The sequence below is a fragment of the Triturus cristatus genome, chromosome 6 (assembly GCF_964204655.1).
Source record: "Triturus cristatus chromosome 6, aTriCri1.1, whole genome shotgun sequence".
Classification (NCBI taxonomy): Eukaryota; Metazoa; Chordata; class Amphibia; order Caudata; family Salamandridae; genus Triturus; species Triturus cristatus.
In genome coordinates, this window is record NC_140589.1 from 403,493,424 (window position 1) to 403,516,092 (window position 22,669).

At 48.8% G+C, this 22,669-nt stretch overlaps 1 protein-coding gene across 6 annotated transcripts in view; it reads left to right on the forward strand.

The window, feature by feature from the left end:
• The window catches only part of ARHGEF10 (Rho guanine nucleotide exchange factor 10), an 869,022-nt gene that overhangs the window by 441,591 nt on the left and 404,762 nt on the right, over nucleotides 1-22,669 (forward strand). For all 6 annotated transcript variants that reach the window (XM_085610812.1, XM_085610814.1, XM_085610811.1 and 3 more), the window contains one exon: nucleotides 16,416-16,531. In XM_085610812.1, the coding sequence (XP_085466938.1) occupies nucleotides 16,416-16,531 (116 nt within the window). The remainder of the gene's footprint in view (nucleotides 1-16,415; nucleotides 16,532-22,669) is intronic.

Genomic DNA, 22,669 nt, shown 5'->3' on the forward strand with positions numbered 1-22,669 from the left:
CTCCTGCTCCTGTGCCCACACCATGGGCATAAGGCACCCAGCCAGAGGGGTGACTGATATATGCCTTGGCAGTGTTGGTGTTGGGCATGGCACACAGGGATGTGTGCCATGTCGACTCTTCATTTTGTCCTGCACCCAGACACTTAGCCTGCAAAGGCAGTGTGTGTGTGTAAGGGTACAGGGCCCCTAAGGGTGGCACAATGAGTGCTGCAGCCCTTAGGGGCCTTCCCTGGCCACAAGGCCCTGGGTACCTAGGGTACCATTTACTAGGGGCTGACATGTGGCCAGGGTTTGCCAATTTGGAGTTTGTGTGTTGGAGGAAGGAACATAGGCCCTGGGCACCTGATTGGCAGGAGTCCATGGTACACTCAGTCAAAGTACATTCAGCAATTTAGCAAAAAGTGGGGGCATACCATGCAAGAAAGAGGGCACTTTCTCACACAACCCCCCCCCCCCCCCAAACGAAAGGTGATGAGACTAACCTTGTCCTATGGAGTCTTCATTGTCTAAGTGGAAGGACCTGGAAAGTCCATCTGCATTGGCATGGGCAGTCCCTGGTCTATGTTCCACTTCAAAGTCCATTCCCTGTAGGGAGATGGACCACCTTAATAGCTTTGGATTTTCCCCTTTCATCTGCATTAGCCATCTGAGAGGTCTGTGGTCAGTTTGAACCAGGAAGTGAGTACCAAACAGGTATGGCCTCAACTTCTTCAGGGACCAAACCACAGCAAAGGCCTCCTTCTCAATGGCACTCCAACGCTGCTCTCTGGGGTGTAGCCTCCTGCTTATAAAAGCAACAGGTTGGTCTTGGCCTTCATCATTGGTCTGGGATAGGACCGCTCCTATCCCTAGCTCAGAGGCATCAGTCTGCACTATGAACTGCTTGGCATAATCTGGAGCTTTTAGAATTGGTGCTGAGCACATTGCTTCTTTCAGGGTGTCAAAAGCCTTTTGGCAACTAACTGTCCAGTTCACTTTCTTGGGCATTTTCTTGGAGGCGAGTTCTGCGAGGGGAGTCACAATGGACCCATACCCCTTCACAAACCTCCTGTAGTATCCAGTCAAGCCAAGGAATGCCCTGACTTGGGTCTGGGTTGTTGGAGCTATCCAGTCCATGATGGCCTGGATCTTAGGTTGTAAGGGCTGTACCTGGCCTCCACCTACAAGGTGGCCGAAGTACACCACAGTGCCCTGCCCTATCTGGCATTTGGATGCCTTGATAGTGCAGGGCCTCTAAAACTTTCCCAAGGTGGATCAGGTGATCCTGCCAGGTGGAGCTAAAGACAGCAATATCATCAAGATAAGCTGCACTAAAGGACTCCAGCCCAGCCAGGACATGTTTCACCAGCCTCTGGAAAGTGGCAGGGGCATTCTTTAACCCAAAGGGCATCACGGTAAACTGAAAATGCCCATCAGGGGTGGAGAATGCTGTTTTCTCTTTTGCTCCTGGGGCCATGCCAATCTGCCAGTACTCTGCAGTTAAGTCAAAGGTACTGAGGAATTGGGCAGCCCCTAATATATCTATCAGTTCATCTGCTCTTGGGATAGGGTGAGCATCTGTCTTGGTGACAGATTTGAGCCCTCTATAGTCCACACAGAACCTCATCTCTCTCTATTCACCCTGTTGATGAGGTTTGGGGACTAGAACCACTGGGCTGGCCCAGGGGCTCTCAGAGGGTTCAATGACCCCTAACTCCAGCATCTTGCTGACCTCAGCTTTGATGCTCTCCTTGACCTGGTCTGACTGTCGATAGATTTTGTTTTTGACAGGTGCATTGTCACCAGTGTCCACATCATGGGTACACCAGTTGGTCAGACCAGGGGTCAGGGAGAAGAGGCTAGCATACTGCTGCAAGACTTGCTTGCAGTCAGTTTGCTGTTGGGCAGAGAGGGTGTCTGATAAGATCACACCATCCACTGACCCATCCTTTGGGCTGTAAGAGAGGAGGTCAGGGAGAGGTTCACTCTCTGCTTCCTGCTCCTCATCAGTCACCATCAGCATGGTGATGTCAGCCCTGTCATTGTAGAGCTTGAGGCGGTTCACATGGATGACCCTCTTGGGTGTCCTGCTAGTGCCCAGGTCAACTAGATAGGTGACCTCACTCTTTCTTTCTAGGATAGGGTAAGGGCCACTCCATTTATCTTGGAGAGCCCTTGGTGCCACTGGCTCCAAAACCCACACCTGTTGCCCAGGTTGAAATTCAACCAGCCACTATGTCTTGTTTGGGTTCTTGAAGAGGCCTCTCCCAGCCCTCTTTTACAAGACAAAGTGGTCCCCTTACAGGATGACCAAACAGAAGTTCAAAGGGTGAGAAACCTACTCCCTTCTGTGGCACTTCTCTGTAAGCGAAAAGCAGGCATGGCAACAGGACATCCCATCTCCTTTTGAGTTTTTCAGGGAGCCCCATGATCATACCTTTCAATGTCTTGTTGAATCTCTCAACAAGGCCATTGGTTTGTGGGTGGTAGGGGGTAGTAAACTTATACTGCACCCCACACTCCTTCCACATGTGTGTTAGGTAAGCAGACATGAAGTTGGAACCTCTGTCTGAAACCACCCCCTTAGGAATACCCATCCTGGTGAAGACACCCAGGAGGGTCTTGGCTACTGCAGGAGCTGTAGTAGTCCTAAGGGGAATTGCTTCAGGGTACCTAGTGGCATGATCCACTACCACTAGAATAAACTTGTTCCCTGAGGCTGTGGGTGGCTCGAGTGGACCCACAATGTCCACTCCTACCCTTTCAAAGGGGACCCCCACCACTGGTAGTGGAATGAGGGGGGCCTTTGGGTGGCCACCTGTCTTGCCACTGGCCTGACAGGTGACACAGGAGCTGACAAACTCCTTCACCTTTTGGTGCATCTGGGGCCAGTAGAAGTGACTCACTAGCCTTTCCCAAGTTTTGGATTGCCCCAGATGCCCAGCTAGGGGGATGTCATGAGCCAAAGTTAGGAGGAACTCCCTGTACTTCTGTGGCACTACCACCCTCCTGGTGGCTCCAGGAGTGGGGTTTCTTGCCTCAGCATACAGTAATCCCTCTTCCCAATAAGCTCTGTGGGTACCACTGGCATCTCCCCTGGCTTCTGAAACAGCTTGCTGCTTCAGGCTTTCAAGAGTGGGACAGTCTCGCTGACCCTGGCACAGCTCTTCCCTAGAGGGTCCCCCTGGGCCGAAGAGTTCAACCTGGTAAGGGTCAAGCTCCATGGACTCAGTTCCCTCAGGGGTATCCAAATCCTCTCCCTGGGGAGAGGGGTCCTGAATGGTTTGCTGTGTAGAAGCTGGTTCCCCAGTCTTCTTTCCTTTTCTCTTGGTTGGCTGGGCCATTATTCCAGGCTCCAGACCTACTTTTTTTACCCTTCCTCTTGCTCTGTGCTCTGGTTTGCACACACACCAATTCAGGGATGCCCAGCATGGCTGCATGGGCCTTCAGTTCAACCTCAGCCCAGGCTGAGGTTTCCAGATCATTTCCAAGCAGACAGGCAGCTGGCAACTTTGGAGAGACCACTACCTGTTTCAGGCCAGTAAGCCCCCCCAGCCTAATGTTACCATGGCCATGGGATGACTAGTGGTGACACTGTCAGCGTTGGTGACTGGGTAAGACTTCCCAATCAAGTATTGCTCAGGAGAAACCAGTGTGTCTTTCACCATAGTGACACTGGCACCTGTATCCCTCAGAGCTTCTACCCTAGTTCCATTCACCCAGGGGTACTGCAAGTATTTCTTTAAGTTGGGTGGCCACACAGCTACAGTGGCAAACTCCACTTCCCCCAAGGAGACTAGACTGGCTTCAGTGTGTTCCCAGATTTGCTCAGGGCACACCTCTGATCCCATTTGTATGCTTGCTGCCCCAGGAGTAGCTGTACTGGGTGCCTTAGGGGCTTTGTTTTGGGGGCAAGCTACAGTTAGGTGTCCTTGCTTCTTGCAGGTATTACACCAGGCCTTTAAGGGATCAAAGTTCTTCCCCCTATATGGTTGGGGCACATAGGGAGTAGTTTGGGTCCCACCCACCTGTACATGTTTTTGGGGCCCTTTGGAAGACTCAAACTTTTTATCTTGGAGGTTCTCACCACCTTTCCCCTGGGGAGGTTTTGGGACCACTTTCTTTTGTTCACCCCCAGTGGTTGTCTTAGTCACCCTAGTCTTGACCCAGTGGTCTGCCTTCTTTCCCAATTCTTGGGGAGAAATTAGACCTAGGTCTACCAAATGCTGATGCAACTTTTCATTTGTGCAGTTACTCAAAATATGTTCCTTCATGAATAAATTGTACAATCCATTAAAATCCTGCACACCATGTCCAGCTAACCAACCATCCAGTGTCTTCACTGAGAAATCTACAAAATCAATCCAGGACTGGGTCTGGGTTTTGTGAGCCCCCCTGAATCTAATTCTATACTCCTCAGTGGTGAATCCAAATCCCTCAATCAAAGCTTTCTTCATGAGGTCATAGGATCCTGCCTCTGGCCCAGAAAGGGTCAGAAGCCTGTCTCTGCAGTTACCAGAGAACAGTTCCCACAGGAGTGCCCCCCCGAGAGGTTTATTCACTTCTCTGATATCACAAGCCCTCTCAAAGGCTGTGAACCATTTGGTGATATCATCACCTTCCTCAAATTTAGGGACAATCCGTTTGGGGATTTTAAGGTCAGAAGTTTCCTCCCTATCCTTATTTTTATTATTGCTGCCACCATTGATGGGTGCTAACCCCATCTCTCTCCTTTCTTTTTCTAGAGCCAGGAGCCTGGACTCTAGCTCTAATCTTTTGGCCAGCCTCACAAGGCTGTCCTCTTCACTGGGGGGTCCCCCAGTGTTCTCTCTGGGACCAGAGCCACCTGTGTAGTCTCTAGGTTCCCAGATGCTAATCCTTGAAAGGGAGGGTATGGGTGCCCTCTCCTCCCTAGGGAATAGCATAGAGGTGTTGTTGTCAACCTCCTCTGCTTCCCTTTCCTCATCTGACTGGCCATTACCATGTTCAGATGAGTGGTCCTTAGCATACTCAGCCAAGAGCTCCTGGAGCCCTAGTTTGGTTGGATGCAGGCCCATTTGTAATTTTTTAAGTTTGCATAAGGACCTCAATTCCTTGAAAGACAAGTGTAAGTAAGGTGTGAGGTCGAGCTCCTCCACCAGGTCCATGTTATTATTATCACTAATAGCTGAGTTTGTTTGAGACATTCTAACCTGACAGTTCTAACCCTCTACCCTGACTATAGTGACTTTTATTTTTCTAAAATTCTAATGGGACTTAAGCAAGGCCCTAGCAAGACTTTTAGTAATTTTGGAAAGACCAATCAGAATTCTAAAGGCAATTTTTAGGAGTTCTGTCGTGTGGTCAGATGGTAACCAAGTAGTCCAACAAATGCAAGTTTGTATCCCACCGCTGATCCACCAATGTGAGAAAGTGGCTCTGTATATACTGTTCCTTAATAGGTACAGGGTGTACAGAGTCCACAGACCCCAAGGGTTTAACAGAGGTTAAAGTTAGATATAACCTTACTCTCCAAAGTGGTAGCCTGGTCGAGCAGTAAGGCAGTATCAGAGGACGTGTAAAGCATTTGTTGTACACACTCAGTCAGCAAATAGTTCCACACACTCAAAAACTGAACAATAGGCCAATGGTTTGTATATATAAAAAAATATATGTTTGTTTTATTTTAAAACCAACACTTGGAATTAAAATATACTTTCTCGACAAGAGATGTTTCATAAAAATACTTTTGTATATGCAATAGACTTTTTAGTAAACAGTTACAAATAGTTGCAGTAGGCAACTCTATTACTCTATTTCTAAACACAATACATTGAGCTCAATGATAAATTCAAATTATATGCAACAGATTACTTTCAGATTACTTTTGTAATTCCAGGCTTGGATCCTAGATCCAGTCCTGGGTCAGCTCTCAGAATCAGCTGTTGAAAGTCGATTTTGGTACTGTACTGATTTTTAACCAATATTTAGCTATTTCAAAAGTGAGCACTACTTTTGTAATCCAGTACTGGGTGTCTGGGTTCAGTACTGGGTCATTTATCCAAAACGGGTAAGTAATTACGTTTTCAGATGTTATACGATTTTTGAGGAATATTTAGAAATTGCAGAAATCAACACTTAAAAGAAATTTCACAGAAAAGCAGTCAATGGTTTCCTATGGGAGAAAATGGGGTTACTGGTAAGTATAGATGCGAGTATTCTTCCGAGCCAGTGCTGGGAACCAAGATCCAGCACTGTGAGCCCACCTGAGAACAGGTGAGTTTTTGCGTTTTTGTCGCTCGGCTGATTTTTAGTGAATATTTGAAGATTTGAAAAGTCCACACTTAGACGAAATTTCAAGAAAAAGCCAGTCAATGTTACCCTATGTAGAAAATAGAGTTAGCGGTTTTCAGGTAAGTTCTCGACTGGCAAAGGTGAGGTTCTGGGCATAGACTCAGGGGTGCCCCAAGGTCAGATAGGCACAGTTAGTTCCCCCTCAGCGGCTCTAGGGCAGCTGGGTGCAGAGAGAGTTAGGCCCAATGTTAGCCTATGAGGAATAGGGGGGCCTGGTTTGGTGGCTGCTGACTAGCAGGCCACGCGGCTGTGGGAGCTGGGCTCCTGGTCACTCACTCAGGGCAAGTGGGGAAGTAGGCTAGTGTAGAGATTGCACTGCCAGGGCCACTCGGGCGGCTGGGTGCAGGGTGCTTTTGAGCCGTCGGGCGCTCAATGGAAATCAATGGGAATGTTCCGGTTAGGAAAAAGGCTGCAAGCTCGGGGACGAGGATGCTTCAGGTGCCACCACCACTTCGAGAGGTAAGTTGGGTAGTTGTAGGTTAGGTGGGTACCCCGGGATTGGGCACAGGGGGCCGCAGGGCGCCGCGTGCAGGGGTGCCTTTTGGTGTCGGGAAATCTTACCCTCTGATGATCGAGGTTGGGTGGGGCACCTTGTTCCGAGGCTGCAGGCTTCTTCCGGAATGTCGAGGGGGTCCTTGGGTGCCGGACTCGGGGTCACAGTCGCCGTGGGGTCGTCCTCAGGGTCTTTGTCCACTCCGGCACTGGCCAGGCTTGGCTGGTGCAGAGTGTGCTGTGTTCGCGGTTCCGGGCTGCTGCCAGGGGTTAGAAATAGGTTTCTGAGTAGAGCTTCTACTCATGGGAGTCCCAGGGGCTTAGAGCCAAAAGGTAGCCAGGTCCTCCGGGGTTGGTGAGGTTGCTGGCCACGAGAGATGACGCGCTGGTGCAGGTTCGGGAGTCGACAGGCCGGTAGGGCTGGGGCCAAAGCAGTTGGTGTCTTCTTCCCTTTTTAGCGGCTGCAGGGCAGGTCTTTGTTCTTCTTGCTCTTCTTGTAGTCTTTTGAATCTGGAATCTGGGGAAGGAAGGTTCGGGGGGCCCCTAAATACTAGATTTAGGGGCGTTACAGGTAGGTGAAGGTCAGGGACCAATGGGTCCTTGTCCTGGGGTGGGTACACCCCCTATCCTGCCCCTCTCCTGTGGGAGGGGGGCAGTAGCCTAATCCTGATAGGGTAGGGCCTCCCATCTTCAAGATGGCGAGAGCCCGGAGATGGGCTTCACCTCGCCTCCCCCACCTGAGGGGTGGGGTGGGCAGCTGGCACATCCCCGGTCCTTGTATGGGGTTTCCGGCCAAGCTTCCCGCCAGAGTGGGGGGTTGCAGTGGCCTGGGGAAACTCCTAGAGGTGGCAGGCCTTTGAAGCTTCCCTTTGCTCATCCTGGGGGAGGAGATTTATCACCTCACCCAGGATGTGCATTGTTGCAGGCCCGGGAGAGCAGGGGCTCTCCCACCCAGGGGTCCAGCAACGTGTCTGCTGTGTGGCAGCCTGGGCAGCCTCAGAGCAGACGTGGATTGTAGGTTAGTTGTAAGGGGGTATCTCTAAGATGCCCTCTGGGATGCTTGGTACATTAAATCTCACACTGGCATCAGTGTGGGTTTAATGTGCTGAGAAGTTTGATACCAAACTTCCCAGTCTTTAGTGTTGCCATTATGGTGCTGTGGAGCTCGTGTTTGACGAGCTCTCAGCACCATGTACTCTTAAATGGCAGCACTGCACTTACAGTGCCCGGGAATGGACCTGGGTACTGTAGGGGCACAGGGCTCCTGCTCCTGTGCCCATACCATGGGTATAAGGCACCCAGTCAGAGGGGTGACTGACATATGCCTTGGCAGTGTGGGTGTTGGGCCTGGCACACAGGGATATGTGCCATGTCGACTCTTCATTTTGTCCTGCACCCAGACACTCAGCCTGCACAGGCAGTGTGTGTGTGTAAGGGTACAGGGCCCCTAAGGGTGGCACAATGAGTGCTGCAGCCCTTAGGGGCCTTCCCTGGCCACAAGGCCCTGGGTACCTAGGGTACCATTTACTAGGGGCTGACATGTGGCCAGGGTTTGCCAATTGGGAGTTTGTGTGTTGGAGGAAGGAACATAGGCCCTGGGCACCTGATTGGCAGGAGTACAGGGTACACTCAGTCAAAGTACATTCAGCAATTTAGCAAAAAGTGGGGGCCATACCATGCAAGAAAGAGGGTACTTTCTCACACATGCGCATTACAGGCCTTCCGGAGACGACTGCGACAGGCCGCATGGAGTGCTTCGTAGAAACGCTGCTGGTCGAGCTGCTGGGAAAGGAGGTGTTTTCGGGGATGTTCGTGGTGGAGAGGGCGCACAGATCTCTGGGCCCCAGGCCCCAGCCGGGAGCGCCACCCCGACCGATTATCGCGAAACTGTTGAACTACAGAGACAGGGATGCTGCTCTGAGGGTGGCCCGCGAAAAGAAAACCTTGACATACGAGGGGTCGACTATATCACTCTTTCCGGACTTCACAGCCAGAGTGCAGGAAGGTAGACGTCAGTTTGCCCCAGCCAAAGAACAGCTCCGGGAGTTGGGCGTGGATTATCCGATGCTGTACCCGGCCAAGTTGCGGGTCAACAGACAGGGCAAATCACATATTTTCCAGGACCCCAAAGCACTGCAGAAAGCGCTGAAGGACTGGACTAAGGAGCAGCGTAGGAGCCCTGCGACGCAGCTTCAGGATGGTGCGAGGGAAGGCGGACTGGACGAGCAGGATTGACCCCGAAGGGCAGGCCAGACTGGTTAGAATTCATTGACTGTTGAGCAGAGTTAAGCTGGGGTTGGTGGGTTGGTGTGGTTTGTGAGGATGGGGTCAGATGATAGTGGGCAGAGTGGAGCCTTGTACATATCCTCCCGCCGGTGGAGCGGCCATGGGCAAGTGCCTGCTGCGGGGGTTTATCTAGCAGAGTGCAGCGCCTACTGCCTGAGGGGTTTAAATATATTGTCTTTCTTTTGTTTACTGTTTGCGAGAGCTCCTGAGCCCTTAGGACCCGAGTACAGCCACGGAGCTGCGGTCGACTATGGCTGATGGGTGGTGGACGGGCAGATAGAGGCTCGCCGGACCGGGTGGTTGCCGTTAGTGACTAGGCGCTTCCACACTAGGGTGTGAGCGCTGAGCAACCTCCGCCCGCGAGTGCGTTCCACAGCTTTCAGTGGGTCAGTGAGTTGGGGGTAGGGAGGCGGGAGGGTCAGGGCGCCCATTTATGGGAATCGGCAAGGCCAAGTTGGGGCGGGTCTGCTGTGGGTGGGGGGAGGGGAGGGGATGCAGTTGCAGGGTTTTGAGGTTTAACTGTCGGTATGCACTGATTTGTATATTTGTACGCGCCTGCTCCTTGCGACACAGAGCTGCGGGCGATTGGCGCCCCGGCAACAATGCTGTCCACGACAGGCACAGATATGTCTGAACGCCTTGGCACTCTCAGAATTCTGACCTGGAATGTCAGGGGCCTGAATGATCACCGTAAGGTCCGGCAAGTTATGCACTACCTAAAGAGGCATCAGATAGATATAGCTTTCCTTCAAGAAACGCATCTTCCTAATAATAGTCCTATGCTGCGTACCAGGGAGCTCTGCGACGCGCATGCGGCGGGGTTCACGACACACTCTAGAGGGGTACTGACTTTGGTCCGCCCTCGGGCGGAATATAGAACGCAGTTAATAGCTACGGACGGCGCAGGCAGATTTGTGCTATCACGCTTTCAGGGCAGCGGTTTGGATGTATTGCTGGTTAATTGTTATAGGCCGAACTTTGATTGCCCTGAATTCTACACAGCGTTGGCAGGCACGGTTAGGGACCAAGGAGCGTGGAATGTGCTGTGGGGAGGAGACTTTAATGTTGTTCTGAATCCCGAGGTGGATAGATCGGGTGGACCGGTACGGGCGCAGTCCGCGGCGGCGAAGGCGATTATGCGAGAAATGCTCTGCTTAGATCTAGAGGATGCATGGAGAGCTCGTAACCCGGAACAGGGGGGCTTCACGCACTACTCGGCATACCACAGCTTGCACACGCGGATAGATTATTGGCTTGTGTCATCGTCTCTCCTTTCGCAGGTGCGAGCTTGTGCGGTACTCCCGCGCACACTCTCTGACCACTCACCGGTGATGATGTCACTGGCCGCGCCCAGAAAGACGGCCCCGCCATTTCTTTGGCGATTTCCCCCATACTCGCTGCTGGACCCCCTCTTTAAGGAGGAACTGGCAGAGGCCATTGAGCAATTTTTCGATACCAATCTAGGTTCCGTGGACAACTTCCAGACTATCTGGGAGACCTTTAAGGTCTATATCCGAGGAATGGCGATGGCCAAACACTCGGGGGTGCTACGAGACATTAGGCAGCGGCTCACGACGCTGGAGCACAAACTGGAGGTCCTGGAGGCTAGACAGCGCGAAACAAAGGGTGAGGGCATCCCTGAGGAGATGAAGACACTACTGGCGGAATTTCACGAGACCGCTGATGCAGAGGTACTGCATCTGGGGAAGTACGCTACCGCCAGGGTGTATGGGGAGGGTGATAGGCCGGGATCGATATTAGCAAATTTGCTCAAAGCCCGTAGACGTAGATCCGTCATCACCCAGGTCAGATCGGAGGAAGGTTTGCTCTTAACGGAAGAGGAAGACATAGTTGCGCTCTTTCAGTCGTACTACACTAAGCTGTATGCTTCTCAACAGTCTGGTATGGAGGATAGCATAGGGGACTACCTGGATTATATTAAACTGCCGTTTCTCACGAACGAGCACAGGGAATTTCTGGCCCTGCCGATTGAAAGGGATGAAATTCTAGAGGCACTGGCAGGCATGAAAGCGCATAGCGCCCCGGGAGCAGATGGCCTCACTGTTGCATTCTACCGAGCCTTTATTGATCAGCTTCTCCCACACATATCGACATTGTTCGATGACATGTGCGTTAAAGGGCACATGCCGCCGTCCATGCGGGAGGCCCTCCTGGTTGCGATTCCAAAACCGGGTAAGCCGCCGGAGGAATGCAGTTCTTATAGGCCGTTATCGTTGCTGAACGTTGATGCTAAATTATACGCGAAAGTTCTGGCCACTCGCCTGGCCCTGCTCACCCCGGAACTTGTAGTCCCTGAACAGGCGGGGTTCGTGCCTGGCAGGAACCTCACGTACAATCTGAGGACGGTGTTTGGGGTCATACAACATGTGCGCCCAGATACGTGTGCATTAGCTGTCTTTCTTGATATGGAAAAAGCTTTTGACTCGGTAGAGTGGCCATTCATGCAGCAAGTCCTGACAAGAATGGGGCTGGGCCCGGTCTTTCTGCAACTGATCGGGGTGCTGTATAGCGGCCCCACTGCGAGATTACGGCTAGGAGACCGAGTTACGGATGCGATGCCTATTTCGAGAGGGACCAGACAGGGCTGCCCCCTGTCGCCTATCTTGTATGCATTGGTGGCGGAGCCATTGGCGTGTGCTCTGCGTGAATACCATAGTCTAAGGTGAATTAATTTTCCAACTTATAAGATAATGGTCTCCACGTACGCGGATGATACTTTGCTATACGTCAGGGACCCAGAAAATAACCTGGCCCCGGTGCTGCGGGAGGTGGTTCAATATGGAGCACTCTCAGGTCTGAAGGTGAACTGGAACAAGTCTATAGTGTTCCCGTTGACGCCGGTCACGGCACCCTTCGACATGGAATATCCGCTGCAGTGGTCGGATGACGCGGTCCGCTACCTGGGGATCCAGCTTCATACGGACTCGGAGGTAGTGCTGTTTGAGAATTATGGCAGGGCTATCAGAAAACTCGAAGATGACGTGGAGACTTGGATCAAGATGCCTCTCTCACTGCTGGGATGCATATCCATCATGAAGATGGTGGTGCTCCCTAGGTTTCTGTTCTTGTTTGTAAACATCCCCATGGTGCTATCGCGCGCCTTCTTCGCGAGGCTGAAGGCGTCCTTGCTGAGGCTGGCGTGGGCGGGCAAGCAGGCATGGATCAGCTGGCGGGTCCTGACGTTGCCCTACCATCTGGGCGGCCTGGGAGCGCCGGATCTGGAACTGTACTACAGGGTGGCGCAGGGGGCTCAAGCCCACAGTTGGATGCATGGGGACGAGGCCGTACCGTACCTCAAATTGGAGACTTTGTTCGCAGCACCGCTCCCCGCTGTCATTTTTGAGCCACCGGACCGCCGAACGGGGTTCTTAGACTCTTTGAATTCAACCCGACATGCTTGGAACAATATATTACAGCGCACGTCGGGGGCGCAGCTTTATTCGCCGGCAATGCCACTTGACTGGGCGGTTTGGCTGTCCCCCTGCACGGAAGAGGGGGTGGTGCGGTCACTTAGAGAGTTGGGTGTACACACCATGGGAGACATGTTCGTGAACGGCGTAGTCAAGACGTGGGAGGAAGTGGCAGCATCGGAAGGGGGTGGCACACAGCTGCAACGTTTCCAATACCATAGAGTCAGACATGCTTGGAGACAGTTGCTGGGGGATGACATGGCGGAACCAGCAGAGGTTCCGGAGTTGTCCTTTATTATTAAGAACACAAATCCCCATCAGTTGATCTCTAAATTATATCGCACGGCACAGTCGCAAAGGTCGCAGGAGTTTACTAAGGCCCGACTGGCGTGGCAGAGAGATCTGGACATTATAATTGACGATGCCATGTGGGCATATTGCTGTACAGGGATACGACGCATCTCCCTGCATGGCAGACACCGGCTGGTCCAATTCAAATATCTAAACAGGATTTATTATACTCCGGAGCGACTGCATCGATATGGCTTGCGAGAAGAGTCAGCGTGTGAAAGATGCAAGCACCCACTGGCAGACTTCATGCACCTGGCGTGGCACTGCCCAGGTATACGCAGCTACTGGGAGGCGGTCTATCGGCAGATAGCGGAAGTGGCAGAGGTGGAGTTGGCTCCGGATCCGGCTGTGGCACTGTTGGGACACTCCAGGGTAGTACCAAGGGCGGTGCGACGTTTGGTAGATATGGGGATGCTTGTTGCGAAACGGCGAGTCGCAATGTGCTGGATGCGGGGCCCATTACCCACAGTGGCGCAGTGGAAACGTGATGTACTCTACTGTTGTACTCAAGGTTCAGTGAGCTGCTGCCGCCGCGCAGCCGGCCTAAAAACTTTTGCGGATTGTACGCAGACTATATTGGCAGGAGGGATAAGGAAGCGGAAAGCGCCCCAGGGTGTTCCGGCACGGAGGCAGCTGAGAGAGTGGCTCCTGGGGAGGGTGCTAGTGGGGTGGAGGCCTAAAATCTGCACTGGAGGGACCGGATTAGAGGCGATGAAGATCTTCCGAGACGCTTCAAGGTGTCGGGATGTGGGTGGGCAATGAGTGCAAACTGCTGAAACGGTGGCGGCTGACAGGTGACCTCAACTGTTTAGATTAGGTGGGTGGGCTGGGGGGGCCTGGTGGGATCCCAAGGCGGGGATAGGGGGTTTAGAGTTTATTGCCAAAGGTACGGAACTGAGAACAACAAGATACGGGTAAAACACGCTCGGACCTTGCAACTGTCAGGGGGTCGCTCCAAAGTCAAGGATAACAAAGGAAAGCGAATTGGAATACTGCAGGAGCTGTGGCAGCCGCACACGGTGTTGCCCGGCCTGCGGGATGTGGGATATCCGGTGCTGTTGGGTTCACAATTGCAGCACTGTAGCCGGCCCCCGGGTTGTAGGCGCAGAGCTCTGTATGTTAATGTGCCTTTTTGCAGTCAATAAAAATATTTTTAAAAAAATTTAAAAAAAGAGTCAATCCCTTTCAAACTCTAAAGACTGGTCCTGCAATAGGTACATTTGGAGGGGAACTCCCTGACCCCTGCTAGACACAAAGGAGTCCTGCAAGTTGCTAGGACTCCATTAAGCCTGGTGACCACAGCCAAGGGGCATATTCTTGAGGGCCACGGGATGATGCTGAAAGAAGACAGGGCTCAGCACTAGGCCTGGGCGGAGCTCGTGGAGTTTCACTCCGTGGAATTCCGTGGAGTTGCTGGAAAACTCAGCCAAATTCCATGGAGTTCTATGAGTGGGAGGAGTATTGCTGAGCCACCGAAACCACTTCCTCAATTTCACATTCGCTCTCTGTGTGCAACACTGCACAAGTTCAATTAGGGCTTACCATTCCTGTGCGGCACCTATGCATTTATATGTGTGGGTGGGGGGTGTTAATATTCACACTGCAGCGGCAGGGTCGGCTTGACATACATTCCTTATCTCCATCTACGGCAGGCTACTGCTGCGTTTCCACCTCACTTGGAAGGCTCCATATGGAACTCTTGCTCTGCGTCGGGGAGTTCTAAGGTGTTTACTGCGCCACTGACAGCAGGAAGGGAACATGGAGGCTGAGTACAGTTGGTCAGCTGGGCTGTATGAGAATATAGGAGTAGAGGCTGCACCTAGCAGGACGTGCGGTGCAGCCCGCAGATCGGTACTCCTCCATGATGCCGCAAATGGGAGTGAGCACAGCTCATCTGACTATGCACAGGAAGTAGCACCACACAATGTAATGACAGCGTGCCACTTGTAAACCCATTCCTGTTATTTTTCAGCAGAACAGAATTGCTAGGCCACACATAATGAAGGCTGATGCGTTGAGGTCCTGACCTCGACTGAAATGCTATAGCCTCATTCTCACTCTAACCTGGCGTTATGACTCCCATTCTCCAGTGCTCTTCTTTACTTGGTTGTTTAGGCTCTTCGATCCACCCTGTTACACTATACACCAATGATTGACCTAGGAAAGGAGCTGTCACTTGGGAAGGTGTCATTGTGGTACCAAGCACACGCACTCACTATTCTAGTGGTACATTGTTGTCACTTGTCACATGACAAGAGCATCATGGCTATGCTACTTCCGAGGCCGGGAAGTTGTTGCTATCTTTGCTGAATGCACCATGCCTACTTCATTTCGGCAGCTCAGAGAGAAGCAGTTGCTCATGAAATTGTCTTTATGGACTGGTCCCCTAAGCTGGTTGTCATCACTTTGGCCAATAAAGTTGACAAGAGACAAGGGCCATGTGGATTATTATTGTTATTGCTTGGGAGGAGGGAAAAGTTGCACTATCTTATCTCATGCAGTTGAACGGATGTCGGACAGGCATGACATCAAGTTCCACTCTGCCGGCGGTTGCATTTTTTTGTTTGCCAAACTCTGTGTTCCAAGCGGAATGCAGAGTGGTAAAACTCAGCCAACGCTGCCGGCAGAGCGGAGTTTAACGCTTACCCCTACTCAGCACAGGTCTCCAAAGCTGGAAGAGGATAGCTGGGTTTGGAGAAGACCTTAACAACCAAGCCAAGATATAAGAGTAGGAGGGATGGCCATATGTTCTCCCTTATTGGAGGGAGAGCAGTTAAAATTAGCCCCAATAAATGGGAATATTTAAGAGGCAATGATGCCTTAAACTGACATGTTGGTGAGTTGGCAACACCTCTAGGAGTACAATGCTGCAACTGCAGCTGTCTAGGCCCAACGGGGCCTTTAAAGCAGCTACTGTCTTTCCCCTCTAGGGAAGTTGTTCTGTGGGACTCAAAAATATAACACATTGCTTACCTGCAAGTAGGCAATGCTGTATTGCTGTGTTTTCACAATTATTTAATTGTCTTAAAAGTCAGCCTGTCTGAATAGGCACATTGTTTGTTGACCTTCCATCATCAGTTGTGGTAAAGCCTGCTATTCAGTATCAATGTTTAGTCTTTGTTTCGAATTTAAATGGTTTCTGACCTCAGCTAAGACTCTGGGGGAAAACACATATTTTTTCTGGAGTTTGTGAACTATTGTCTTTCTCATGCCTTCAGGCCTACCACTCTGGGCATGTACAGATTAATATGTTTTTTGCTAATACATGCAAGTGTTTAGAAACATTTTTATTATGTCAGAACTTTAATTGGGTTTCAATGGTAGGTTTGAGGCCTTATCTCATCTCCCAGTTGAACAAACATAGGCAATTATATTTGAAAATTGTGTTGATCCTTGCGTTCAATGGACTTGAATATCAAGCAGAATTCGCTCCATATAAATCATGAAACTGAATACATATAAATGTAAGATCCTGCATGAAACGAAACCTTTATTGCATCATGTCAATGATACCTACATAGTGATTTTTTTAAATAATTTCAGATAAACTTTACATGGGACCTGGACAGCTTTATCAAGATTTACAGAATTTGCTGCATGATTTGGAAGTGGTTAGTCACATTACTCAACTAATAGGGCATCTTAAAGGAAATTACCAAGTAAGTTAATGTTTTCGTATGATCAATGTGTTTGTTGTGTCCTAGGTTGTCTCAAACACTACACCCAGTCTTTCATTTTAGTCCTCTCATGTCTGTTTTTATTTTCTGCTCCCCGTAATATCCAGTTAGCTAACCTGCCCTCAGGATATGTTTTTGCTGCCTTGGACTGTAATTGTGCATCTTTGATTGTACCTCATATTTCAGATCAAAAGAAAGGTGTGAGTACAAATAAAATGATATGCATGTTAAGGCCAAACATGATGATGCACTCTCTATCTCTCATAGTTACTAGAAATAACATATAAAGAAGAGTTTTAATACTTGTTTTGCCTTTTTTCTAGTATCACTGACTTTCTTATTTTAATGAGGTAGTAGAATGCTTGCTTGTTTTATGAACGTTTATCGTTGTGAAAGCCAAAATAAAGCATTGAATTGATATCATCTTTCCACCATAAACGCAAAGGCTCTTTTCAGAGCCAACCCTGTTGCCAAATACTAGCTCTTTCTATTTTCAACCTTTTTTCTAATTTTTCACTTGGATCCCCAGATGTGCCTTGGATCCGTGGACAAATAAGGGGTCTGTTTATGGTTTCAATACAAACCAACAACACATTTATTGCAAACATATCCTATTACAATTTGTATAATTGTTTCACTGCCTGTGTGCGGATGAGTGAGTAGCTGTGTGTTTTGTGTAGGTGTATAAGAGGTTATATGGTTGTGTAACTGGGTGGAGAGTGACTGTGTGTGTGTAAGTAGCGGTCTAGTGCCCGTGTGTGTTATTTGTTTCTGGATCTGTGAGTGGGTGTGTAAGTGACTGTATGGATGTGTGAGTAGGTGTGTGAGTGGTTGTTTGGGTGTGTAAGTGGTTCTGTGAGTGGGTGTGTGAGTCCCTATGTGGGCTGTGACTGGTTCTCAGGGTTTCTGAGTGGATGTATCAGTGACTGTATGGGTGTGTGTGAGAGGGTGTGTGAGTGACCCACTATCAGTTCCATGGGGTCAGGATACCTCTATTCTGACCCCTTATATCGTATTTTGACTTCATTACCCCCCTCCCCTGGGGAACCATGTCCCGATCCACAAAATAACAGCCACACATTTTTCTTAGGTTGCAGCTAACCAGTAATGGCATTTGCTGTTGACGCATGAATCCGCTGATCCTCTGCGATGGATCCACGGTGGACCCGCTTCTTTAGATATACATAAATAATAACCCCAAAACTACTGAACAGATTTACATCAAATTACAAAAGGCACTCTATCTTGACCAAGATCTAGCTTTTTGACAAATTTGACCTGCATCAAAGGGGCATCGCTGTTTGTCCCGCTGCACCTTCATGCACCCCCATGGAGATGGAAGGGAACTTGCGCACCCTCTGGGCCTGCTCTCGAAATAGGAAGTTGCCGGCTCATGCATCAGTTTCGAACCCAGGCACAGCTTGTGCAAAAGTAACAGTTAATAAACAGAGCACTTGTCAAAACTCCATAACTCCAAAAACGTAATCCTCAGACCCAATCCTAGTATCTGGTTAAACTCCAATGACACTTAACCAGACATCACATGAGGCCTCCAACATTTGATAACAGATACTATCTGTGCGCACTGCCTCCACAAACCAAAACAGATTTTTTAGAGTCACCACCCTGGGAGGTCAAAACCCCAGTTACTCATTAATTCCAGGTTTAATCTTCCACATGTAGCTGGCGGTTAACCATGCCTTGCCCGTAGACTGTCCGATGGGACAGGACACTTGCGATGCGCTGACACAACTTGTTGCGATGATTATTTTCCTTGTCAGCTTTGCCAGGTTCAGGTTGTTGGAAAAGTTCAGTGCACTTCAGGTTGACTTCATACATATGAAAACTCAGATATGTAAATAACACAAGTACTCCCTGGCTGGGGCCGTCCGATGTAGAGGACACTGGTGAGCCTGCCAGGCATAGTGCTTCACCCTCACATTGTAAATCTTGACTCACTTAGTTTCTTCAGTATTTCTATCTTCCTTTAAATGACTTCAGAAGTTGCACCAAACTACACGCATGGCTCTGTCTCCAGATCATCGCCAAAATGTTGTAATTGAAGTCTGGTAGCTGTGGTGTAGTTTTAGAAGAAGATTTATGTTTCTTAGTTGCCGATAATTACATCCATAGCTTGGTCCAGGGTTGCACCTAGTACAGCCCCACCAGAGCAGCCTCCCTGCTGTTCATCCCATACTCCAACTGACACACCTAACCTCACAGGCACCCCAGCATTCCATTGCATCACCACCACTCCAACATTCCACGCAGCACATTCACATCGGCTGAACAGCAAGGCCCAAAGCAATAGGGAAAATGCATTGATAAAAAAACAAGATATAACACAATTGATAACTTAGGGCCAGATATAAAGTGTGGCAGACACAGTACTCCATTGCAAACATGGTGGAGTACCTTGTCTGCCAAACTCTCAGTCCACCCGCCTCATTTAAAGATGTGTGGATCCTAAGATTCACTTTGATGGAGCCAGCAGGGGCTCCCTTGATGGAAAGATTCCTCTGATAGCCTGACGAAGTAGGTGGCATACAGTAAAAAATAATGATCCTCGCACTACCTAGGAGGAAACTCTCAGGGCACGGGGGTCATTAGTTCTCTGATTTCAAAACAAACTCCTTTGGGAGTTTGATTCTGAAGAGAAAAACAAGTTTAAAAGGTTGGTGAATGGCCATCCACCAAACTTTTTATACCTTGTAAGGAACCACTGTGGCAGTGGTTCCTTTTAAGGTACAGAAACGATCACTGTGCCATCTCTCATCCCTAAATTTTATGGAAGAAGTACCATCGGAGGTAAGGTGTTTCACCATCCCGACGGTCACTATCTCCATAAAAGTCAAACTCAGGGTCCAAATGTATATAAAAGTAAAAAATAAACATTTTTCATAATGGACCAAATTAGATGATATGATAATATCTCTAAAGCAATGGAGGAGTATTGTACCAGAAACTAACAAATTCAAGCCAGGCCTGCCTGTGTTTCTTATTCAGCAACAGCTGAGCATGATATTCTACTCGAGGCCAGAAAGAAACGAAAATTACATTTAAAGCACAAGTGTAACTGCTGTGGATCAGTTGAACATAAACTTTGTTCATATGTTTACTTATTATTGTGTCAAACTCAAATAATAATGATAAGCAGCTTAGAAAGGATGCATCTACTAAATAGGGATCAATTATGTCATATACTTGATAGACTTTTAAAAAATATACATCAAATGCATTGTTACAAAAAAGTTGGCTGTACACTGGAAGACATGGAATACTAAGCTGATTGGGCAGTTTGTAATTTTTGACATAACTACACTAGCTTTCTTATAAATAGTTACATTCAACGGAAAGGCCTTAGATAATCTGTGGTTCTTCTTTGAAGTGAGAATTTGTTATTGTTGTTGAAGACAAAATGTATTATGTTGGGCAATATCCAACGTTTTGTATCCTGTCTCTCCTAATGTGTACCCATTCTCGGTTCTACTTCTCATCAACACATCCTTTCATTTTGTTGTGTTGGGATTAAAATGTTAACATTCTATAATAGTACCTTAATGCATGTGTACAGAGATTTGTGACTCGTAGCACATTTAGTATGTTATTCAAGTGATACGGTTTTAAATAATAGTTTATGATGTGATACTTGCATGACCTTATCCTCATGCTATATGTGAATATCTATCTATTATTAATGCCACCTATTGAACGTATCGGGATGTTGATTTATATATCTTTTCATTTTTATGAATAAACTAGAAAAAATATATAATCACACTTGTAACCCACTTTGGTATGCAAACAGCCCTAGCTTAATGTAAATGAATCTTACAACTTAACCTCAAATGCTTGAACGGCTGTAGAGAAATCAGAAAGGAGGTAGAAGGCACCAATGTAAAAATACAAAACCCACGATCTTTTAAATTGCAGGTACTATAATACCTCTCATTACAAATCAGGTTGGAAGCTGTTAGGTATAGGAGTGCATTCTTCCCAAAGTCAATGTTGGAAATACATGGTGCATGAATTACAATCCTCCTTTGTTAGATTCACTGTCTTTGTGGACCAAGATGCATAATTTCTTGATCTTTCCTTTAACGTATGTGGTCACTCAGGTCATGTATGACTCTCAGACAGTGGGTATCTGCATTGTTTTATTAAAGTAAAGTAAAGTAGCAGAGTTCAAGTGAGTATTATACGGAATAAGGAGATGGGGAAAGAAAAAAGAGTACTCTCATCGGGGTCTTTAACAGTGTATTTAGCAGGGTCAGTTTCCTCACTGGGCCCTTCCAAGAGAACTCCTTTCTCTCAGGCTCCTGGTTCCCTGTGTCCTGGTTCTTGGCTGTCCCAGAAGAAGAAAAAGGTCAGGTGCCTGTATGGCTAGCGTAATCTAAGGGTCAACTGTCACCTTCACCCAGGGTACTTTCACTTCAGTGTTGCAGACTCTTTACCACGAGTAGCAATCACTTACTTTAGTGCCTTGTTTCGCCCACACCTTCATAGGGCTCTGTGTCCATGCACATGCATAAAAAATGCCCTCAAAACTCTAGTGGTACCCTTTCCTCCACCTTCCTAGGGAAAAGAGGTTAAGAAACTGTACTTGCCTTAAGCCACGGCCCTCCTGGATCATGGCTGGGGGAGTCACGCCGTCCTGCTCTCCTTCTGGCCGGTTTGACTCGAGTGTAGTGCCTCCGGGCGCTGTCCTGCTGCTCTCCGCTGACCTGCTCTCCTCGCAGCTCCTGCTCCGGTCTTGGCAGCCTCCTGTGTCCTCTGGTCTTGACTGTAGCCGTTCCTCCGTATTCTTCCTCGTTCCTACCTCCTCGTGGTCCTCGGTGTCTTCCTCTTTTTCTCCTCTCTCCCAGCTGTGTCTATCCGCCCTTCCACACCGCGTTGCTTCCGATGTTGAAGCTGGAATGCTGACCCCCTCTTCCGGATGTCCTACTCCCGCCGCCATGTTGGAAATCCTGCTGGCGGACACTGCAGGATTATACTGCCTTCCCCCTGTGTATGGACGATCGGGCCATACAGACACTGGGCATCGAGACAAAAAGTACAAATTTCCTTGGGCCTTTCCGGGTGCATTGATGGTCTGAAAAGAAAAAGGTTGTAGAGAGAGGACCAGCGAAGCACTTTGGATTCGTGTTTCTATGAGTGGCAAGCCAAGTCAATGGAGCATGGTCTGTTATGAGGAAAAAGGTCCGTCCTAACAAATAGTATTGCAAAGCTTCCATAGCCCATTTAATGGCCAAACATTCTTTTTCCATGGTCGCATGGTGTACCTCCCGAGGGAACAGTTTTCGACTAAGGTACAGGACTGGTTGAAGATCTCCCTGTGTGTCTGGTTGTGACAACACGGCCCGTAATCCACGATCAGAGGCGTCTGTTTGTAACACAAAAGGTTTCTCAATGTCTGGACAAGTCAAGACAGGAGCCTCACACAACACGGATTTCAATTCCTGGAAGCTCACTTCTTGAGTATCTGTCCACGTTACTTTCTGACTAGGTTGTTTGTTGGTTAGTAAATTGGTAAGAGGACATGCTATCCTTGAAAATCGGGGAATGAATCGTCGATAGTAACCCACTAGACCCAGGAATGCTCGTACATCCTTCTTAGTTATGGGTTGGGGTATTCCCTGAATGGCTTCTAGCTTGTTATGTTGAGAATGAAGTGTTCCTGCCTGAATGGAGTATCATAAATATTCTATATGATCCGTGCCTAGGGTTGTTTTCTTGGGATTCATAGTTAAATTGGCCTGGTGAAGGGAGGAGAAGATATTCTGTAAATGTTGTTTGTATGTCTCCCAGTCCGAGCTATATACAACAATATCATCAAGATAGGCTACTGCATATTGTTGATGAGGTCGTAATATCACATCCATCAACCTTTGAAAGGTAGCTGGGGCACCATGTAGCCCAAATGGCATTACTTTAAAATGATACAACCCCGAGGGTGTGGAAAAGGCTGTTTTCTCCCTATCTACCGGGTTAAGAGGTGTCTGCCAATATCCCTTCGTGAGATCAATGGTGGACATTACCTGTGCTCCCCCCAGTCTCTCAATTACCTCGTCCACTCTGGGCATGGGATAATATTAAAATTTCAAATGGGCATTTAATTAA